Source organism: Protopterus annectens, chromosome 3.part1 (assembly GCF_019279795.1).
Source record: "Protopterus annectens isolate FY-2018-M chromosome 3.part1, PAN1.0, whole genome shotgun sequence".
In the NCBI taxonomy this organism is placed as follows: Eukaryota; Metazoa; Chordata; order Ceratodontiformes; family Protopteridae; genus Protopterus; species Protopterus annectens.
In genome coordinates this window covers 1,660,089,182-1,660,106,974 of record NC_056732.1, presented here as the reverse complement: position 1 = coordinate 1,660,106,974, position 17,793 = coordinate 1,660,089,182, and the positions used below count along the sequence as shown (strand labels likewise).

Genomic DNA, 17,793 nt, shown 5'->3' with positions numbered 1-17,793 from the left:
AATAAAAATATAATACCCAATAACAGATATATACATGAAGAGAATCACATTTCTAAGAATAACATTAATTAGCTGTAATAACATCAAGAACAAGGCACAAAACAGAGAGCAAAATTGACATAATATTATATAGAACTAATCTTAGTAACAAAAGGAGAAAGAGAAGCACTATAGTAGGAGAGGAGGAAGGGAAGCAGTTTAAGAAAAGAGAAGGGAAAGTTGAGAGAGATTAACATAGAGGAAAGAAGAAACAAAAAACTCTAAAAGGAGGTAGACTGAAGCAGATTCAGTAAAGAGAGAGGGAAAGTAAAGTAGTAGGAAAGTGCAGAGTAGTAGGAAAGCACAGCGGAGGTAAAAGATTAGTCAGGTTTTGAACAGGAACAGAGCCAGTGGCTAACTAATTACTATGCCAGTTGAACAGTAATAATGAAACAAATAAGCATATTCCTCAATGAAGAATTCACTGTGGATGTATAAAAATTACACAATAGTTACCATTTTTGAAACTGAGAAGTTCAATAGATAATTTTGCACATTTGCAGTTTTGATCTGAAGAAAAATTAATTCTAAAAAGTGAGTGATTTTTAGGGTCTATATTATATAATCAAAAGTTGGCAATGTTGAATGCTCTAAAGAGCAAAAATGCCGGAACTTGAACTCCTTATTGTGGGGGGCTGCACCCTCAACACCCCCCACTAAAAATATATTCCAACTCCGAGATCGCGCTACAGTAAGGAAAGGGCAAATATTCCAATCTTCACTGTACTGCAGTCTCAATAACAGAACTTCAAGTTCCTGCATTTTCACTCTTTAGAGTGTTCCACATTGTCAACTTTTGATTATATAATATAGACCCGATTTTATAATGTTGTTATTAGCTGCCTCCTGCTGTCATAGCTTTGTTTCCCATAATATTCTCTAACTCACTGTGTGGTTCAGAGAAAATTATATAATCAAAAACATGCTTCTGATTCGGCCCTCAAAGTATTTACATCTAGAATGGCATGTCTATTAACTTGGGTAAAACAGATATACTTTTTATTTTGTTACATTGATAGACTTTATTCCAAGTCAAATATAATGTACTTTTTAAAAACTCCTTAAAATCTCTTTGCATGATATAATACAATTAATTTTAAGTTTATTATTTTTGTATTTAATTAGGAAATGTTGCTGGATTCTTTATTGCCAAGAGAATTCACATCACACTTACATTAACTTATCAAATCTATTTATTCATTATGTGCAAACTGCTTTACTGTATTGGCATGAGACAGTAAGAAAATACACTGATGTCTACATTTTGTAAATGAATACTTTGTCCATTGGCTCTGGAACAAGGAATGCAACAACACCTACAAGCACAAACAACTGGAACTATCCAACAGCAGTATTCGAAAAATGTATTAATATGTATAAATCAAATGAAAGGCCTGTAAAACCACAGTCATAAATAGAAAAACAGAAATTTGCATTGGTTCACTTTGGAGCTTATCCCAGATGATGGAGTTGTTGTGTGCATTAGATAACTAGGAACACTGAATATCTGTCTTCATGTCTCATTAGGTTTGCCATCAAAACAAATCCTATGGATAACTTAAGTTCATCTCTCACTAGGTTTGCTATCAAAGAGAACACTTTTGTTGATTCCTCCAGGTAACCTTAGGACCATCATAACTGATGACTTATTCTTAATTCCACATTCAGAAAGTTTCTGGTTATCATTGAGCTGTTTGTCTGCAAATATGAGTCTGAAGTCTTCAGTTCCTACAAATAAATAGATACATAATTAAAATTACATTATGAAAATCTTGACTATCATTAAATGTATATGCTTTTTTATCATTTATTTCTCCTTCTTGTTGATTTAACAGTAAAATTAGGTTCATGGAAACATTGCCGTTCACCACGGTTCTCAATCCTGCAATGCATTTTTTGCCCATATAGTTCCAAAATTATTCATAACTATTATTACAGGCATTTAACAGGATGTTATGATATAACATTGTAATGCAAATTTTTGTTTTATTTTTGAAGATTGTAAAATTATTGTTCTTAAAATGTTTTGTAATAATTTGAAGATTTTTTCCTTGGACATCCACTGAAAATGGGCTTCTACCTAGTCAGACGTTCCCAGTAATCAAATATCAATAAATTAATAACTAAATAAACAAATTAAAAGCCATTTCATAAAGAACTCAGGCTGATACACGATGCATTGTGTTTCTCTCAGAAAGAAATACACTGAGTAGGAGTTCTTTTTGATAAAACTATTTGTTGATTCAACTCTGCAGGAAAATAGGATAAAATTCTAGAATTTGAACATTTGGAATAAGAGTAACTTCACTGGTTTTAACAGAATACAGCATCTTAGATGACATTACTTAGACTGCAAAACTTGAATTTTCATTGTATTTATTACTTACACTTTTTAGTTTGTATTCCTTAATGTTCAGTATCTAGAATATATATATATTTTTAAAAACCTTTATTGAATTATCACTTGTGACATAGACAAGTTTATATTCTTAGAAAATGGGAATCAAAATCTAGAATATGATTTAATCTCATGTCTGGATACAATAAAATGTTGAGAAATTAAATTTTATGATCACTGGTATAATTCACAGCATTTTTGAGCATAAAGCAGAATTTCCTTGTTGTAATCTCTGTGCATTTGTGACAGTGCGTAATGACATATGTGATAGATAAGTGAATAATACAACAATTAAAGCACACAGACATGGACATATCTTCTCATCATTACAGTACTTCTATTTGGGGAACCCAGGGCTTATCTAAACAATTCAGTTTAGGTTTCTGATTGATTGTGCAGTTGTTAATTTAAAATCTCTGTGAATTCTGTGGTAACTGATTTTGATTATCCTTTTCTCTTAGAATTCTTTAATCATTTGCAGCTGAAAATGTTTTTTTAAATAAGTATGCTATTATTGATTTGCTAAAGCACAAGTATCTTGTGCAGTTTATTAAAAGCTATTTATATTGAAAGGTGACACTTGATAACACTGGTGATCTGGGTTCCGCATGTCAAAGGTTGATGATTTGCTTACCGTTATTAGTAGTAAATCTAGACTTACTGATCACGCTTGCACTTGTGCAACTGGCAGAGCTTACACAACTGATGTTACATATATTAATGACTGGACGGATGAGATAAATAATGGGAGGCAAAGAGCAAATAGAACACATTTAGGAAGTATCTGTTGTCAGTAAAGATCACTAAACCCCTACAGAACAAGACAATACCACTGACAATTTTGGAATTCTGGATACAACTATTCAGCAGTCTGAGGATTCACAGAATATAGAAGAAAATAAAAAAGAATGAAAGGAAGTTCACAACAAGGTCACATCAAATAACAAGGATGAAAAAGAAACTGATCAATGCCTACAAAGCAAAGAGAGTACATAATAAAAAGGACACTGCTTTGTTAAGTAAAACGCAGATCACAGGGAATGTTAACATTTTTCTAGCAGAAAACCTTTTGATCCACAGAAAAAGGCATCATTTTTCCAAAACAGAAGGAAAGGGAAAAAAGAAGCAAGGGGCAGATGAAAAGGAAGAAATCAAAACTGAACATTGTAGGATTGAAGAACATTACTGTAAGATAAAAAGGGAGAAAGACAAATGTTCATAAAATGTCTCAAGCTGTAAATGTACAAAGCAAGCTGGATGAGAACTATATACTTGCAAATGCAATAAGCAATGAACACTGTCAAATAACACATGCAGTGAACCACGACAATGCAGAAAGGAAGTAAAACCACCACAATTTTATTAAAGTATGTTAGCGCTTTCGTAGTGTTCACAAACTGCTTCTTCAGACATTTAAATCAACCTTAAAAATCATTTATATATCAATATTCATATATCACTGACCCAATCAAAAAACTTCAGTAATCATTCAATTAATCACATTCTAAAACATCCTAACAACAATATTGCAACCATTTAAAAGGGAAAAGCCTTATATTCTGTACATAACCTGATGTAGTTTATAAATAAAATATATAAAATAAACAAATTTAAAAACATAAACATATGTATTTATATATATATATATATATATATATATATATATATATATGTGTGTGTGTGTGTGTGTGTGTGTGTGTGTGTGTGTGTGTGCACAAACATATATATCATGTAGGGAGAGTCCTAGTTCTATGAATGGGCTTCAAAGGAACATTATCATTTAAGCTTCTACCTACGTCATCTCTCAGTCTAATAATCCATCATACTTCTGAGGTTTCTGTTAAATTCACAATATCACCCTAACACTCATTAATTTTAATCACCTCAATGACCAAAAATCTAAAAGAATGTGTCAAACCATAAACAGTGATGTGCTTAGCTAAAGGATTAGTAACTTTACCATTCTTGACACCATAAATGTGTTCCGTAATCCTGTCCCCGAATCTCTTATTAGTTTTCCCTACATAAAATCTGGAACACAAGCAGCATACAGCTAAGTATATTGTGTTCTGGGAATCACAATTAGCTCTGGTTTTCCATTATCGGGGTGTTCAAATTTCCCTGATGAATTGGTATAAGTGCAATAATTGCATCTGTTGCATGGGAGTGTACTGAATATACGTTCAGTTAAAAGGACACTCGGCCTATCCCTAGGATAACACAACAAGCATTTCAAAGATTTCCTGTTTTTAAACACAAAATTCGGTACATCACCCACTATATTTCTAATATCTACATCTCTAGTCAAAATGAGCCAATATTTTTTAATAACTCCTGTTAGTAAATTGACATTAATTGTGTAAAAAGTAGGGACACACACTGTACATCTATTAGATCCCATTTCATGTCTAACCACTTCAGTGCTGTCTGAAAAATAAGGCTTGGCTGTAGTTGATCTCAACTCGGGTATTATGTTAAAGATCTTTTCAGTAGTTCTATCCTTGTACCCTCTCTCACTGAATTTCACCCTCAGAGCCCCTCTTTTCTAAAGTTATTATCATCTGCGATCAACCTTGATACTCTCATACCCTGTCCTTTCACCTCATTTTTAAATGTATAGTGGGGATGCATACATGTTCTGTGTAAAAAAAAGTATTTCTGGAGCAGCTGTTCCTATAAATCTTGGTTCCTGTCTCATTGTCTTATATCAAGGATGAAATCCAGTGAGAGAGGTGCAAGGATAGAACTACTGAGAGGATCCTTCACATAATACCTGAGTTGAGATCAACTACAGCCAAGCCTTATTATTTAGAGAGCACTGAAGTGGTTAGACATGAAATGAGATCTGCACACAAAAATCCTGGGAACATATACCAAGCAGAAACTTGCTGTACCGAATAATTCTTTGATAAAAAAATGTTCTCCAGGAACAGATCTTGTAGGTTAAAACACAGCTCTATTATGAAAATGTAGTAGGTGAGCGCTTTCATGGGACTACCTCCCACTTCATCCGACCATTACAATAAAAATACTATCCACCTATTTATAAGGCAAGTCAAATTGGTAATGCTAATTAAATAATAATTACCCATTCATTTTAAAGAGATATTCAACTCTACTTAAATCACTTGCATTATTTCTATTCAACCATTACTAATGTAAAAAACACATATACAATAATATATAAAAATATAAAATATACATATAAAATAATAAAATACATCCTTTAACTATTTCCAGTATTGTACTTCAATTTTCATCCAATATACACCGTTCTGTTGTGAACTTCATAACTTTCATTTTAACATACATGATTAATGCTGCTGGTGACATAATTCCTATTCATACTAGGTCTCATCAACGTAAAGACCTATTCTTTAGTATAGGCTTTAATGGTATCCTATCATTTAGTCCCTTACCTCTGTTACCTCTTAACCTAACTATCCACCTTACTTCTGAAGTTTCTGTTTTGTTAATTATATCTCCCCCTCTATCATTTTCACTAACCACTTCAATGGCCATAAATCTGAAATCATGTGTAGAACCCATTTTCAACACATGTTTAGCCAAAGCGTTAGTTTTGTCTAAATTCTTGATGCTTAGTAAATGTTCTCTTATCCTGGTTTTAAGCTCCCTATTCATCTTACCTATATAATAAGATGAACACACATTACAGATAGCTAAATATACTATATTTTGGGTATTACAAGTGGCCATGACTCTAAATGTGAACTCCATTCCTGTGTCGGGGTGTTTAAAGTTATTACTATGATCTATCCATTTACATTGATTACATTTACCACATGGTATTGTTCCTACATGTTCTTCTTTTACTTTCTTCTCTGTACTAGCATAACAAAGATGTCTTTTTAGTGACTTCTTATTTCTATAGCAAAATACTGGTTCTTCTCCAACTAACTCTCTTATATGCGGGTCACTTGTAAGTACAGACCAGTGTTTCCTCACAATATCTTTCATAATCCTAACATCAGACGTATAGTCCGTAGCTATTTTAACTTTATCTGAGTGGGATATGTCTTTATTTTTCACCATCTGACTCTCTCCTTGTGAAAAATAGGGTTTGCCCTTAGTGGGCCTCAAAGTCTTAACTTCTGTCATTACTTCTTGTATTTCATTATCATTATAACCTCTTTTTGAAAATTTCCCACTCAAATCTTCTATCTTACTTTCAAATATTGTTTCTTCAGCTGTTAATCTTGAAATTCTTAGTGCTTGCCCCTTCATAACATTTTTAAAAATATGTTGGGGGTGCATGCTTCCTCTATGTATGTATGTGTTGTTGTAGCACTCCTTTCTATATACTTGGGTTGAAAGGAGTGCTACATGTTATGAAGAGGCAAGCACTAAGAATTTCAAGATTAACAGCTGAAGAAGATTTGAGTGGGAAATTTTCAAAAAGAGGTTATAATGATAATGAAATACAAGAAGCAATGACAGAAGTTAAGACTTTGAGGCCCACTAAGGGCAAACCCTATTTTTCACAAGGAGAGAGTCAGATGGTGAAAAATAAAGACATATCCCACTCAGATAAAAGTTAAAATAGCTACAGACTATACGTCTGATGTTAGGATTATGAAAGATATTGTGAGGAAACACTGGCCTGTACTTACAAGTGACCCGCATATAAGAGAGTTAGTTGGAGAAGAAGCAGTATTTTGCTATAGAAATAAGAAGTCACTAAAAAGACATCTTTATTATGCTAGTACAGAGAAGAAAGTAAAAGAAGAACATGTAGGAACAATACCATGTGGTAAATGTAATCAATGTAAATGGATAGATCATAGTAATAAATTTAAACACCCTGACACAGGAATGAAGTTCACATTTAGAGTCATGGCCACTTGTAATACCCAAAATATAGTATATTTAGCTATCTGTAATGTGTGTTCATCTTATTATATAGGTAAGACGAATAGGGAGCTTAAAACCAGGATAAGAGAACATTTACTAAGCATCAAGAATTTAGACAAAACTAACGCTTTGGCTAAACATGTGTTGAAAATGGGTTCTACACATGATTTCAGATTTACGGCCATTGAAGTGGTTAGTGAAAATGATAGAGGGGAGATATAATTAACAAAACAGAAACTTCAGAAGTAAGGTGGATAGTTAGGTTAAGAGGTAACAGAGGTAAGGGACTAAATGATAGGATACCATTAAAGCCTATACTAAAGAATAGGTCTTTATGTTGATGAGACCTAGTATGAATAGGAATTATGTCACCAGCAGCATTAATCATGTATGTTAAAATGAAAGTTATGAAGTTCACAACAGAACGGTGTATATTAGGATTAAAATTGAAGTACAATACTGGAAATAGTTAAAGGATGTATTTTATTATTTTATATGTATATTTTATATTTTTATATATTATTGTATATGTGTTTTTTACATTGGTAATGGTTCAATAGAAATAATGCAAGTGATTTAAGTAGAGTTGAATATCTCTTTAAAATGAATGGGTAATTATTATTTAATTAGCATTACCAATTTGACTTGCCTTATAAATAGGTGGATAGTATTTTTATTGTAATGGTCTGATGAAGTGGGAGGTAGTCCCATGAAAGCGCTCACCTACTACATTTTCATAATAAAGCTGTGTTTTAACCTACAAGATTTGTTCCTGAAGAACATTTTTTATTAAAGAATTATTTGGTACAGCAAGTTTCTGCTTGGTATATGTTCATAGGTTCATAGGTTCATAGGTTCATACTAGGCTATCTGCCCAAGGGCATTTATAAGCCTAGCCCATAGTTATGTGGCTTTCGCCACCCCTTTAGTTTGAATAAAAACTATGCCTATCATTTTGCTGTGCCTCATGATTTTTGTGTGCACTTGACTGTTTGTGGACTATTTTCTGGGCTAACATTTTTCCAGTTTGTTTCTTGGTTCTTGTGAATGAAATGAGATCTAATAGATGTAGATTGTGTGCCCCTACTTTTTATACAATTACTATCAATTTAGTAACAGGAGTTATTAAAAAAATATTGGCTCATTTTGACTAGTGATTTAGATATTAGAAATATAGTGGGTGATGTACTGGATTTTGTGTTTAAAAACAGGAAATCTTTGAAATGGTTGTTATGCTATCCTAGGGATAGGCTGAGTGTCTCCTTAAATTAATGTATATTCAGTACACTCCTATGCAACAGATGCAATTTTTGCACTTATATCGATTCATCAGGGAAATTTGAATACCCTGATAATGGAAAGCCAGAGCTAATTATAATTCCTAGAACATAGTATACTTAACTGTATGCTGCTTGTGTTCCAGATTTTATGTAGGGAAAACTAATAGGAGATTCAGGGACAGAATTAGGGAACACATTTTTGGTATCAGGAATGGCACAGCTACTAATGCTTTAGCTAAACACATCACTGTTTATGGTTTAACCCATTCTTTTAGATTTTTGGTCATTGACATGATTAAAATTAATGAGCATGGGGGTGTTATTGAGAATTTAACAGACACCTTAGAAGTAAGATGGAATATTAGACTGAGTGCTGACATAGGTAGAGGCTTAAATGCTAAGGTTCCTTTGAAGCCCATTCTTAGAGCTAGGACTTTCCCTAAATGGTATGTATGTACGCACGCACGCACACACACACACACACACACACACACACACACACACACACACACACACACACACACATATATATATATATATATATGTATATATATATATATATATATATATATATATATATATATATAAATACATATGTTTATGTTTTTAAATTTATTTTATATGTTTTATTTATAAACTGGATTAGATTATGTGCAGAATATAAGGCTTTGTCCTTTTAAATGGTTGCAATATTGTTGTTAGGATGTTTTAGAATGTGATTGGTTGAACGATTACTGAAGTTGTTTTTTGATTGGGTGAGTAATATATGAATATTGGTATATAAATGACTTTTAAGGTTGATTTAAATGTCTGAAGAAACAGTTTCTAAACACTGTGATAGCAGTAACATAGTTTAATAAAATTGTGGTATCTTTGCTTCCTTTCTGCATTGTCATGGTTCACTGCATGTGTTATTGGATCTTGTCTTTGTTATAAGTGAACAATTTATTTTGCCGCTATATGTGTGTGTTTAATGAAAACAGTGTGATTAATAAGACTAATGGTGATAGACAATTGATAGAGCAGATATTACTGAATTAGAAGCTGGAGATTGTTCAGATCTGGTCCAAAAAATATATTCTTGTAATTGGAGATTCACTTATTAAAGGAGCTGGTACTTACATTTGCAGAGAAGATAATGAAGACTGAGCAGTGTTATGCTTGCCAAAATAAAAAAAACAGAGGATGTCAGAAAGGCGTTAAAACACCTTAATGTAAGGAAGTATGGCTCTGTTTTTATTCATTTTGGTAAAAATGATATACACAAGGACTCTCTGAGTATTAATAGGGAACTTATAACCCTCTTAGATGGCACAGTTTGTACAGGTGTTAGGATGTATTTTTCACAAATTACATATAGAGAGTCAAGTCACCATGAATGACAAGATTTCCCATACTAAAAATGGAAATGTATAGAGTTTCGAAGCCTAATTTTGGGCACATGTGTTTAGACAAGATGACATGCATTTGTCAAGATCTGGGAAGAACATTTTTTCAGCAGATATTTTGCAATATTTGAAAAACACATTAACTGTTCACAAAATGCAACACTGAAGCAACTGTGATGGTTGTTAATGCTAGCAGCATCAATAATGTTTTTTTATTGGAAAGTTTGCTATTTTCCCATAAGGTTGCTGTTGTTATTGTTTGTGAAACATGGTTAAAGAATAATAACTGGAAACCAGTTCTGTCAGGGTATAAATGTTTTAACTGTAGCAGAAATTCTAACTAAAATTCAGGTGGAGGTGTTATGATAGGTGTTAAAGATCGTTATGAAACCTGTGATTATTACATGTTCAATGATAACACCAACATTGTAGACTGTGTAACTGTGACAATAAAGACAACCCTGGAACATATAACAATTGTTGAAGTGTATAGACCATGAAAGTCAAGTGTTGATGACCTAGAGGAATTTATACATTTCTTGCATTAAACACAGGAGTGAAGAATAATAGTGGATGTGGAATTAAATTTGCCAGAAACAGACTGGTATAATATTGATTCAACAGGATTAGTAAGGAAATTATTCACAATGTATGTTCAGGACTACAATTGCTTCAGATTGTAAAAAAAACTACCAGGGAACGGAACATACTAGACATTGTTTGTGTTCCTAAAGAAATTACTGTTACTTCATATCAAGTTTTACCACTGTTGACATGCAACGTTCATAGAGTTATAAAAGTTAATTTCTTGTTACCTAATTCTGCCAAACTGAAATCTAAACCAATGTACAGAAGATTATTTTATTCATTTATTTATTTATCGGGAAATTTTAACTGGACACAGGTCCTTTTTCAGCACAGGCCCGGGGAGAAAAGCTCCACAAAGTAATAAATGAGCAGCAGAGAACATGAAGAACAATTGAATATACATACAATAGCAAATAATACAAACTGCAGAAAACATTAGCTATGCATACAATATGAAACATAGTAATGAACAGATATACCAATAGCTAGCTAGAGCCTAGGAATAAAAGTAGGATGTATATACAGACAGTAATAAGCTCAAACGGATACTGTTCTAAACGCATAAACCTAAATCTTTTATACAAATATTGCACTAAACTCAAACAGATATAAAGCAGATGCACTACAGGAAGGTGGAACAAGCTAGAAGGGCTAATGGGATGGAAGGGGAACACAGAGGAGTAAGAGAGGAGACTGAGTGAATAGTATACATGGTAGTGAGAGGAAGCTAGATGTAAGTCAGTTGGATATGTATTTTGAGTTGAGATGAAGTGAGGTAGTTAAGCATGTTATAACAGGTCTGAGAGATTGAGTGAGGAGGGAAGAGAAGGGTAAGTGATGAGCCAGAGCCTGCAGAGGAAGGAATGCAATTATTAACAGGTTATATGGAAGCAAATCAGTCACTATGTAAAACTAATTGGAGTGATGCATTCAATGGTAAAACTGCAGAAGAAATGTGGAAGGTTTTGAAAGAGAAATTATTTGAATGCAAAAACATCAAAAAGCATGTTTAACATCAGGATTTAGGCACACAATGTCAGGAGAATATATTTTCATAAGAAGAAGATAACTTCATTAAGGTGAGAGACAAAAAATATAAGAAAAGGAAAAGGGTTTGCAGTATTACTTTAAAAACTGAATTAAACAACTGGACAGACAACTTAAACATAATATGAGACAAGATCAAGAAAAAATTAAAGAAAATTTAAATAAAGATATTGAGCATAATAGGAAAACATTTTATAGATACATACGATGTGGTAGGAGTAAAGACATACAAACTAGTAAACTGTGTGCATGTTCTAAAATATATTCTCAGACACAACAGATTATACATATACTTACAAAATCTTAAGCAGAACAGTTTGGCTCCACAAAGGGGTGATAAATTGTCCTAGTGACATCTAGGTAACCTCAAATACTGAAATCAAATTTGATTATATTGAAAAAGAACTACTCAAGCTGCATATGCAAACAAACCACAGGGAGGAGACATCATTATTAATAATGATTTGAGAACACTTTAGCATGAACTTACAGTACCATTATATCTGTTATTTACTAGGTCATATAAATATAGACAGATTCCACATGATTGGAGGCATGCACTTGTTAAACCTGTCTTTAAGGGAAAGGGAGGTAGGACAAACCCAAAGTCATACAGTCCCATCAGCTTACTTTAATTTTATGGGAAAATAATGGAGAAGGTTATATTAGATAAATTGTTGCCAGAATTGGAAAGGTTTAGACTTGAAACCATATATCAGAATGCATATGTTGTAAATAGACCTATTCCCACCTGTAACATGATGTTCTATAACAATATAATAACAGCTATGAATGAAACAGTGTGCTGTGGTGTAATTTATACAGATTTAACTTCAGGATTTGATAAGGTACCACACAAAACTCTGATCAATAAATTAGAGCAGCTAGGTATTGATATACTCTTGATAAAATGGTGTCTATATTATATCCTCGAAGAGGCATTCCATCGAATGCCTCTTCATCGACCCTTAAACAGCGAAAGCAGAAAACGCCAAATGTTCACATCAGTGATTTCTTTCCCCTGGGAAAGAAATGGCTTGCCCTCAAAACAAAAACACATCACTACAAACATAGCAAAGTGGGGGCTTCACCCCCCATACCCCCCAATGTGGGGGCTCTGCCCACCCACACCCCTAACTAAATATACCAAATTTGAGATCACACTACAGTGGGGAAAACGGCAAACTAACAGGGATGGCCAAGTGATTTCTTTCCCAGAGAAATAAATCACTGATGTGAAAGTTCGGCATTTTCTGCTTTCGCTGTTTAAGGGCCGATGAAGAGGCGTTCGATAGAACGCCTCTTTGAGGATATAATATAGACACGTTAAGATGGATATCTGCATGGCTTACAAATAGGATATGGCAAGTATCATACAGCAGTTAGACAGGTGGAATTCAAGGTTCCATTCAGGCTGACCCACAAGGCTCTATCCTAGGTCCTTATTTGTTTAGAGCATATCTTTCAGATCTATCTTTTTCATCTGTGGTGTTCTACAGTCAGTATGCAGATGACTTGAAAATGGGCAACTGATTACACGTGTTACAGATAGGGTATATCTGCAAAAGAATTTGATTAAATTGACCATTTTGCACAGGATAATAATATGCTGATAAATACATCAAAAATTAAGCATATGAGATTTGGAAGACATAAGTTCAAAGGTGAATACATAATACAGCACACAGTGATTAGAAATGTAGATTCATTTAAGGACCTGGATATATGGGTAGATCTAGCTTTGAGTTTTTCTAATCATATCAAATGATTGGCCAATGATAGTTATAGAACTATAAGTTGTATAAAAAGATTTATAAAGTCTAGGAAATCAGAAATGATGAAGTCATTGTTTGTTAATTATACTAGACCCAAGCTTGAGTATGGAATAACAATATGAAAACTTTATAAGAAAACAAACATGAGTAAACTGGAAAGAGTAAGCAGAAATATACCAAGGGCATCCATGGATGTGGGTAAAAATTTAAGTTATGAAAGACTAAAATATCTGAACTTGTACAGTGTTTCTTATAGATATTTAAGAGGAGACCTTAGGATCACAGGATCATAGGGGGTTACTAGACAATCAACCCGATGGTCATTTCAAGCCTAGCTGTTTCATCCCAATGTAATAACATAGATACTCTAGTCAATACTTGGGCTTGTATTTAGTAATAACTGCCCATGTCCAGGAGGGTTGTGGGTGCTATTCCCGGTAAGAATTTGCAGTGCCACATCCACTTGTCCAGGTTCCTTTTGAACAGTGTCACAGAGGTGCTCTGCTTTACATGAGCTGGCTGCCTATGCCAAAGATGCGGCAGTTGCTGGGAGACAAATCTGTCCCTCCAGCATGTCCTATTTAAGTTGCAGGCCATATTTAGGTCCCTGGAATGGGTATCTCTAGTCCCATTTGATTTATGGATGTGCAGCAAATTCATTAGGTTTGGGTCAGAGATTGCTCTGTAAGTCAAGCATAAGTCTCCCCTAAGAAGTTTATATGATACTGAGTATAGTGACAGGGACTTTATAGTTGGTCTGTGTAAGGAATGTGCTGGAGTCCCTTGAACTTCTTAGTTAGAAACCTCTGAGGTCTCTCCAATTGCTGCAGGTGCTTTGTACGGTACATGCCGAAAGGGGCATTATACTCAATTATAGGCCTGATTAGTGACGAGTATAGAGGGGATTATAAAAGCCAGATCACAGTTCACCCAAGTCTTTATTCACTAAAACACAAAAGGTGTAGCCACATATAAACACAGTAATCCAAAAAGTATGAACAGTATTCCAAGCGCTTTCGTCTCGGATGATTCGGAGTGTTTTTCAAGCTTGAAGATCTCTTACCACTTTGTTGGTACATAGGGTATTGTTCTTAATTTGATAGTGTGTAGGGACATTGTTTTTACTGAAGGGAATGATGATGCATTTCTTTGCATTCAGTTTGAGACCATGATTGAGACACCAGTTGTTGGTTTGTATAAGACCCTCCTGAAGTATATTGATATAATTTGGGAATTCAGTAATTGCTCCCAGTTTGCATTTGTCTGGAAACCTGGTCAGCTACAGGTCCTTAGTTTTAACATGAACTTCTTAGAAGCATATACCAAACAGTAAGGGGCCTGACAATTACCCTTGTGGTACCCCACTGGTGACAGATCTGCTGGTTGAGGTGTAGTGATTCATTTTGATAGTGTGTGGCCAGTTTGTGAGCCAGCTGGCAAGCCATCTTACAACAAAGGGGTTTACATTCAGTTTGCTAAGTTTATTGGTAATGCCTGAGTATGGGATTGTGTCAAAGGCCTTTGCCAAGTTGCGGTAGCCTGTGTGCACAGATTTGCCCTTGTCAATGGCCTGTTTGCACATATTTGCCCTTGTCAATGGGCATGGTCACATTTTCAAAAATCCACCAGGTTTAACAGGCAAGAACTGCCCTTGATGAAGCCAAATTGTCACCTATGTCATTATTTTTGAGGTGTATGATGATATGTTCCATAGCTTTACAGATGTGGCTGGCCAGAATTATGGGTCTATAATTCCTGGGGTCTGTTGCTAAGCCTCCATTGTAAAAGGGAATAACTGTTGCTGTTCTCCACTCTGCAGGAACAAAGACAGTGATTAGACTGTGATTGAATAGGGTACTTAATGATGATGCTAGTTCGTGTTTTAGTTTGTTTACAAGACAGCCGGAGATGCCGTCTGGTCCCATAGAGGCTGTTGTTTGCCTTAGACAAGGCTTTAATGACCCACGTTTCAGATATTTAGGGTGGGGAGAAGTTGGGGGCAAGGTTTGTGATAAGTTTGAAGGGGATAAGGGAGAGAATTTTTCACCAAATCTGTCCACTACTAGGTTTGCTATCTCTGCAGTATCATTGTGTGTGATACTGTTAGTCACTAGTTCTGCACATGCTCGGGTCCTACCTTTTAGGCCATGTATGTAGCTGTAAAAGGCCTTATGGTTATCCTTGGCTGTGATTGCTTAGTTTTTCTCAAAGTTAACTTTAGAGGATTTGACATGTTGTCTTATTTGCCTTTTGAGGTTGAGGAGGGTGCTTTTCCATTGTTGGAGCCTCACCTTATTTTTCTTAGACATCAACTTTTAGCATTTGCTGTAAGGTTTGTTGATGCTGGATATTCACCACTGTGGCTTTTTTTTACTTGGGCTCTGGCTTTGATTCTCCCTGGAACATCTTAGTCTATACACTGATACAAGTGATTGTACAGAGCTTTGGTGTAGTTAGCACTTCCAGCTGGGGATGGAGCTTGGAATGCATTTATACCTTCCCCTAGAAAGGTGTAGCTTGCTTTGGTGAAGTTTTTTAGTCTGACTTTGCCCTTTGTGAGTTCTGGTGTTAATGCCAGTTTGAAGGTGACTGATTTGTGATCAGATTTAACTAATGAGGGCCTGACAGTTGTGGTGGTGTAACTGTTTGTCATGTTAGTGAGGACCAGATCTAGTATGCTTGTTCTTCTTGGGGTTTGAACAATTTGTTCCAGAGCATTTGAGTTAACAAAGTCAAGGAACTTTTGCACTAGTGAGTTAGGGCTAGAACAGGTTTTGCAGTTGATGGTGGGATAACTGAAATCCCCCATGACCAGAGTGTTTGGCAATATTTGGATTGACTGTAGTTTGGTCAAGTAGGCCTCATGTGCATCATGATCCATGGAGGGGGATTTATAACTAGCTATGACTTGAATGGTGGTCTTAAACACAGTAATCCAAACATGGAGTAATTCCATGGAGTTGTCCAGTCTAACTAGTTGGGAGGTGATTTAATCTCTAATACAGATAGAAACGCCACCTCCTTTGGTTCTCACACATTTGTTTTGTGGTCTGAAGGTGTGAAAGGCATTGCTGCCTTGCAAGGCCGGGCACTATGAGGCCTTGAACCAGGTTTCTGTGACTCCACAGACATCTACATCCTCCAGAAGTGCTTCCAGGGTGTGCAGTTTTTGTTGTAAGCTCCTAGCATTTAGTAGGATAACCCTAATTTTGTTATGGTTAACAATTTTCACATTGACAATTTTGTTTTTGAGACCTTGCCTAAAAAAGGCACTATGGGGAGGCAAGAGCCTTTTCTAGGAGCCAAAAGCCTAGTGGCACCAGGTGCAAACCGTCTCTGGCAAAGCAGCGAGGTTTGTTGACCATGTCATCCAAGGCTGACAGTAACTGGATCCCCTTTGAATGACACCAAAAACTAAGCCAATTATTAAAATCGATCATTTTTTTGTTTATACTGTGGCATCATTCTAGGTAAGGGTAATGTGCTGCTCAAGGCTTATTCAGGTATATAGGGCATTTGGAGACAATTTCCTCTGAGAATGATTGGGGTTATCAAAAAGTAGTAGAGAATCATCAGTCAACCTATGTAGAAGATTCAATAGCAATGACAAGTGCACTAATTGGTTCTCTGACAGAGTAGGTAGACTAGACTACCAAATTACTTACACCAAGCACTAGTTTAGATATTTTTAAGAACTGCCAGGACACATATTATGGGAACAACTGTTTTGGCATTTTGGCAGGGTAAAAGGGCTTTATTGCCCACGCTTGAAATATTTGTATGTATGTATGTATGTATGTATAGAGAAATATCAGAAGTTGTTACTGAAGTTGCAATGAATAAGACAAAGTTAGTAGATCTTACAACAGAGTAAAAACTACCTGATCTTATAATATAAAAAGATAACTCACATTTCACACCCATTGCTGACACCACATACAAAACTAAATGTGGTGCCATGACTTAATAACTTGTAAATCTTAATGTCAAAATGCATGGAGTTAGTTTACAAAATGTACAGCAATAAAATGGTTTACTATCATTATTTCGAATGATACTCGGTCAACCACACTATGTTTGACAACAGAAAGTCGAACACGGCAATGTCAAACTTTAAAAGCCAGCCTAGGAACTGGTTTTAACATGGGTCGAGATAGGGGCGAGGTCTGTAGTTTGGCAATAGCAGTGAACCCCTATCTCGACCCATGTTAAAACCCATTCCTAGGCTTGCTTTTGAAGTTCAACATTGCGGTGTTTGACTTTCTGTTGTAGAACATAGTGCAGTCGACCGAGTGTCATTCGAAATAATGATAGTAAACCCAATAAAACAGAAACCAGTGTAAACATGGTTGTAAAATTAAGATCAACACAAATATTTAGTTGAATAACAGCGCATCAAATCAAAA

At 34.9% G+C, this 17,793-nt stretch overlaps 1 protein-coding gene across 1 annotated transcript in view; it reads right to left on the bottom strand.

Moving 5' to 3' along the window:
• Positions 1-1,214: 1,214 nt before the first annotated feature.
• LOC122798896 (polyubiquitin-like) overlaps positions 1,215-17,793 on the bottom strand; it is a 25,818-nt gene continuing 9,239 nt past the window's right edge. The window contains exon 2 of the mRNA XM_044067998.1: positions 1,215-1,767. Within this exon, the coding sequence (XP_043923933.1) occupies positions 1,604-1,767 (164 nt within the window). The 3' untranslated portion in view covers positions 1,215-1,603. The remainder of the gene's footprint in view (positions 1,768-17,793) is intronic.